This window comes from Pteropus alecto, unplaced genomic scaffold, assembly GCF_000325575.1.
Source record: "Pteropus alecto unplaced genomic scaffold, ASM32557v1 scaffold113, whole genome shotgun sequence".
Lineage (NCBI taxonomy): Eukaryota > Metazoa > Chordata > Mammalia > Chiroptera > Pteropodidae > Pteropus > Pteropus alecto.
The window spans coordinates 6,524,274-6,529,729 of NW_006433949.1; the positions used below are offsets into that span (position 1 = coordinate 6,524,274).

The window sequence follows — 5,456 nt, forward strand, 5'->3', positions numbered from 1 at the left end:
TGAGGCTGGGGCCCTCGGCGCCCTTGCCCTTGGCCGCGCCACCTGGAGGCTCCGAGGTGCTGCCTGGCGCCGGCGGCCCGGGCCCGCAGCGCCGCACGCGGCGTCACCGCACCATCTTCAGCGAAGAGCAGCTGCAGGCGCTGGAAGCGCTCTTCGTGCAGAACCAGTACCCCGACGTGGGCACACGCGAGCGCCTAGCCGGCCGCATCCGCCTGCGCGAGGAGCGCGTCGAGGTAGGGCCCCGCCCGCTGGACGGCCGGAGGGTCTGAGAAGGTTTGGGCCGGCTGGCTTCCTTCTTCCTTCTTTGGAAAAGACAGCGCTGGCGCCAGGTGCCCGCGCGGCGGCGGGGAGTGGGAGGCGTGAGAGGCCACGGGACTGCTATGGGCGCAGAGCCGGTTCCGGGGCGAGGGGCAGGCGGGTACAGGTAAGTACGGGAAAGTATCACTGGAACTGGAGGGAAGGGAAGGCTGGTTTTTTTTTTCCCATTTGTTTTAAACTATTTTTTTCCTGATGGTAAATGAAGCTTACGTTCATGTTGTAGAATTTAGGAAGGGGTGTCCCTGGTCGCCGCGGGGTAGAAGTGGGGGGTGGGAAGGGGTTCCCGCCGCGGCCAGAGCCATCCTCTCTATCTGCAGCAGATAAGAGCAGCTCTCGTCAGCCCACACGCCCGTCGGGACCCCCCTCCCACCTCTAGGTCCACCTATGGGAGCCTGGTGGGATGCGGGTCCTGCCTGAGCAGTCCCTTCTTCTCCTCAGGTCTGGTTCAAGAATCGCAGGGCCAAGTGGCGACACCAGAAGCGCGCATCAGCGTCTGCGAGGCTCCTGCCAGGAGCCAAGAAGACTCCCAAGGAAAGCTGCTGATGTCTGTGAGCTACTCCTGGGCTTGGCCTCGTCCATTGGGGCCGAATCAAAGAGTCAAAAGTCCTACCTGGAAAGGAGCTGAGGGAGGACACCTGCCTCTTCCCATCTGCACAGCTTCCTGCGTGCTGGAGCTAAGGCTCCACGCAGGATCCCCTCTGCAGGAGCATGTGCGTCCCTGAACCATCTGCCGGGTGAAAGGAGAGAACACCTAGTAGAAGGTGCACTCTCCTCCCTAATGGAGAGTGCTACCGGGCAGGAGGATCGGGCAGGAGGATCGGGCAGGAGGACCGTGGAGATTCTCCAGGGGGGAGGGGGTGATGCACAGAGCAGGTCCCCATCCTCACCCCTGCTCCTAGGCACTAACCTTGGCCCAGGACAGGAACCACTCCTTGTCAACACTGGGGACCTAGAATCCCTCTTCCCTGCCCACCTTTACCCCGCAAGCTGGCCTCCCTCCTCTCCTCAGCCTGGACATGCCCCCTCCCCAACGTCGCTTACAATCCTCTGTGCATCCTGGGGTTGCTGCCAGCTCCCAGGTCCTGCACTGGGTTCTATGTCCAGACCTGTAGAATAAGTAAGTTGGGTGAGGTCTCTCCAGAATCTCCCCCCACACACACACCTCTGCCCCGCTGCCCCAGGCCCTGCTCCTTAATCCTGTGAGCCTTGCTCAGACATGGAAAAATAAACGAGCAACTATAAATACCACAAAAGCAGTCAAGTCAGAAGTCTGCCCTGGCTCCACTCCCACACCCAACTGGGACCTGTCCCTCTGATCTCCTTTCCAGGGAGCAGGGGGCTGGCTTGGCTTGGAGAGCACAACCCAGTGAGTACTCAGTCCCTGTGCCAGGGCACCTACCAGCAGAGCAGACTGCCCCATGGATAGTGGCCTGGTACCCTGGCGTGCGCGCGCGTGCACACACACACACACACACACACACACACACATCAGGCCTCTAGTGCTGCTTTACGGGTGGGGGTCCACGGCTTCCTCCCTGGTGGAGATTTCCATGCTGTGGTGTCTGCCTCCCTCACAACAGTCAATCTCTGCCACCCTGTGGGGCGAGAAGAAACTCAGTTGAGGAGAACCCCCAACGCTGCCTTGGAAAATGTCTGCTATCCCCTCCATCATCCTGGCCCCGCGGTGAAGGATAGTGTGAAAACATGACTTCATTTCCCCAAGTAGACCTGAACCATGAGCCCAAGGAACCTGACACCCCCCTTATCTAGCTTGAGGACCTTGTTCTGCCCCTCACAGATCCTGGAGCAAGTGGGGGTGGGGACCCGTCAGACACAGTCCATGCATAAAAAGTACAGAAGTCAAGGCTTTAGCTCCTGGGACTGTCCAAGGCTGGCCAGCTCAGATAACACCAAGCAGGTATGGCGTCCCCAGCCAGGGCTGCCCTAACACTCAGGTTCCTCCAGGATAGCAGCTGTTGCCTCACTTCACGTTTCTGGCTGTCTCAAAGCTCTCCCTGAATCCTGGTCTCATCCTTGGCCACTGCACAGCCTTCCTGCAGAGTTGGGACACTCGCATCTCTGGGTTTCAGGACCTACACCCTCCTTGACTGAGTGGCTATTTGTCATTATGTGGGGCAGTTGGAATCAGAGCTCCACCTGCATGGGACCAATGGCTATGTTGCCTTCCTGAGTTTTCTCCTTTCTAGATGCTCTTAGGCAGGCTCACCCCCATAGCTGGCCGTTAACATAAATGTCCTTGAGGTCAAGTCCCAGGCACTTCCCTTGCATCTCCATACTCACCTTGGTTTATCTCTTCCATCCTCTGGCTCCAATTCCCATTCTCTCTGCTATGCTTATGTCTCCAGCCCAGGCCTCTCTCCTGAGCTAGATGCTTATGTCTAACTGTCCCTTTCACTGCTCCACTTGTAAGCCCATGGCCCCTCTAAATCACTTTGTCCTGGGAAGGCAACCTGTTCCCTTGTAGATACCAGATGCACAAGCCAGAGGACAGGCAATTATCCTGCCCCCTCCTCTCCCTCACCCACCAGACCCTGGCCAACACCAAGTCAATTTCATCTCCCAAAGCAATCCCCAGCTCTAATTGCACCAACCTGATGAAAACCTCTGTCATTTCTGACCTTGACCATTGCAGCCACCTTAAGTCTTGTCCACTTGTACCTACTCTGGTTCTTCTTTAATTCATTCTCCATAAAAGCCACAGTGCAAGTCTGAACCTCCCTCTCCCCTGCTTACAGCACTCCAAGGATTCCCATTGCTCCTATAGAAAAGACAAAACTCACCATGATTCACAAGGGCATGTACAGCCTGGCCTGCTGCTCTGGCATCATCTTACACTTCACTGCTCCTTATACGCCATGTGTATCCAAAAGTCTTCTTCCTGCTCTTGAGCCTTTGCCCATGCTTTTCCCTCTCTCCCTGATCAATGCCTGTTCATCTTTTGGATCTACAATCACATCCTGCCTCAGGAACTTTCCCTTCTGCCCCTAGATAAGATTCCTCAAGTACAAATTCTTTTCTTGCACCTGCCACCTGCAGCTCTCATCTTGTTTGTGGGACAACATAAATTGGACTGTCAGCTCTCGGAGAGTAGGAACCATCACTATGGTGTTCTAAATCATTCTGGGGGCAGAACTTAATTGTTTGACATAATTCATAACCTCATTTTGGAAAGAAATGATCGGTCCTAAAATATGCTTAGGCAATTTTCTCATCCGCTTCAATGAGAATTAGCCCTCTTCTGGGAAGTTCACTCTGGCATTAAGGGACCTGATAATTTTTAACCAGATATTTCTTTATTGAGCCATCATATTTTTCTTTCTTTTCCTTTTTCTTTTGTAAAATAACTATCAGAAAAGAAATGTCTTTTTCTGCATAAAGTTTGAATAAAAGCTTTGAGACGCGTATATAACCAAATTTTCTGGAGTGTGTTTTTTGTTAATAATATAGAAGCATACACAGTGATTATTTACGAGTAATTGGAATTCCAAGGCTTTCCAGTTCCTCAGTGCAGAAATTTTTCACAATTAGCCTGAATGACACGCCCCTTAGCCCCACCACCACAGCGCCCCCTGGTGCCCACGGCCCAGATACACATCACCAGCGAGGGGCGGGAAGAAAACTCCCATAAGGGAGAGGGCTTGTTGTGACGTCAGGGCGGAGCGCGGGCCCGCCTTCGAAGCGCGCAGCTCCCCCATTGGCCGACTGTTGGAAGCGCCTGCGCAGTTGGCGCAGTCCCGCCCCTATGACGCTGTGATGCGCTTCCCGAACGGTCCTGGGATAGCAATGGAGACTCCCGGTGCGTCGCCACGGGCCCTGTTGGTTCCCACCGCGTCGGGGCCCCGGAGGAAACGCACGACAGAGGAGGTTGGGGCTGCGATAGGCAAGCAAAGAGTCTTGGACGAGGAAGAGTACATCGAGGTAAGACCTTGGTGCGGACGCCAGCGACTTTTAGGTCCTTACCTCGCCTCGCGCTCCTCTTGGGTCCCTCCTCTCAGGCCGTGGCAGTCTCATCCCCTCTCAGAGGTGGAACGACCCGAGTCTAACCTTAGGGTGTGGTGAGTCAAATAAGCATAATGCAGAAGTGGGTGTTCTTGGTGGGAGAGGCACTAGCAGTGTTGCCACGGCAGCTAGGGGCTGGTTTTGTTTATATGTGGTGAGGGATCAGGGAAACAAGCTTTTCTGTTAAAGCGTAAGAGTTTGGAAGGATGGCGGCAAAGAGAACTTTCTAGAGAGCGGTGCTAGCAAGTGCAAAGTCTCGGGGACTTGGAAACAGGTTGCGATTGTGGCAGCATCATTCAGCGAGTGGGTCTCCGACGACCTTTGAAGTAGGTTTTAATCCTGCCGCAAACACACTGGAGGAGGAACTGGTACAGAGATTGGAGGAAGTCGGTTTGGTTTTGGACTGGTTATGTTTGGGAGGTCTCTGGGATATACAGGCAGGTGGTATTAGTGGACCTCTGGGTGACCAGATGTGCAACTCGGGAGCCAGGTCTGGCTGGAAGTGCAGAGTTGGCAATCTCAGAGTTAGTACTGGGAATGAATGGCTGGAGTCATCCAGGTAAAGAGTTCAAATTGGAAATAGGCGGTCATGAATGGCATGAAAGTGGCAACACCCACATTGGTCCAGCCGGTGTGGAGGTGGGGCTAGTAAAGAATGAAAATGACCAGTTAGTGAGGGGAGAGGGAAAGGCTTCATGGAAATCAGACTGTTTAGTAATGTTAGATTTTGCAGCAAGGCCTTTTAGGATATTATCCTCCTTAGAAAATGCCCCTAAACTCTGGGGATCACTGGGCTGGATAGAGGTTGGGGGGTGGGGTTCAGCAATGGCCTTAGCATGTGTATTGGTGGACTGAAAGGCAGGATACCCCAGATGGCAGCTCTGACTTTTGTCCCGATTTTTTCTATCAGGGCCTCCAGACAGTCATCCAGAGGGACTTCTTTCCTGATGTAGAGAAGCTGCAGGCACAGAAGGAGTACCTGGAGGCTGAGGAGAATGGAGACCTGGAACGGATGCGCCAGATTGCCATCAAGTTTGGCTCTGCCCTGGGCAAGATGTCCCAAGAGCCTCCACCGCCTTGTAAGAAGACTCCTGTGGGTGGCAAAGAGGGGAATGCCT

The 5,456-nt window shown here is 54.3% G+C and overlaps 2 protein-coding genes across 4 annotated transcripts in view; both read left to right on the plus strand.

The window, feature by feature from the left end:
- GSC2 (goosecoid homeobox 2) overlaps positions 1-861 on the plus strand; it is a 2,340-nt gene extending 1,479 nt beyond the window's left edge. The window contains exons 2-3 of the mRNA XM_006908715.2: positions 5-233; positions 757-861. Coding sequence (XP_006908777.2) covers positions 5-233; positions 757-861 — 334 coding nt within the window. The remainder of the gene's footprint in view (positions 1-4; positions 234-756) is intronic.
- A 3,227-nt stretch (positions 862-4,088) lies between these two features.
- ESS2 (ess-2 splicing factor homolog) overlaps positions 4,089-5,456 on the plus strand; it is a 9,689-nt gene continuing 8,321 nt past the window's right edge. For all 3 annotated transcript variants that reach the window (XM_015586870.2, XM_025044513.1, XM_006908632.3), the window contains exons 1-2: positions 4,089-4,257; positions 5,249-5,417. In XM_015586870.2, coding sequence (XP_015442356.2) covers positions 4,093-4,257; positions 5,249-5,417 — 334 coding nt within the window. In that variant the 5' untranslated portion in view covers positions 4,089-4,092. The remainder of the gene's footprint in view (positions 4,258-5,248; positions 5,418-5,456) is intronic.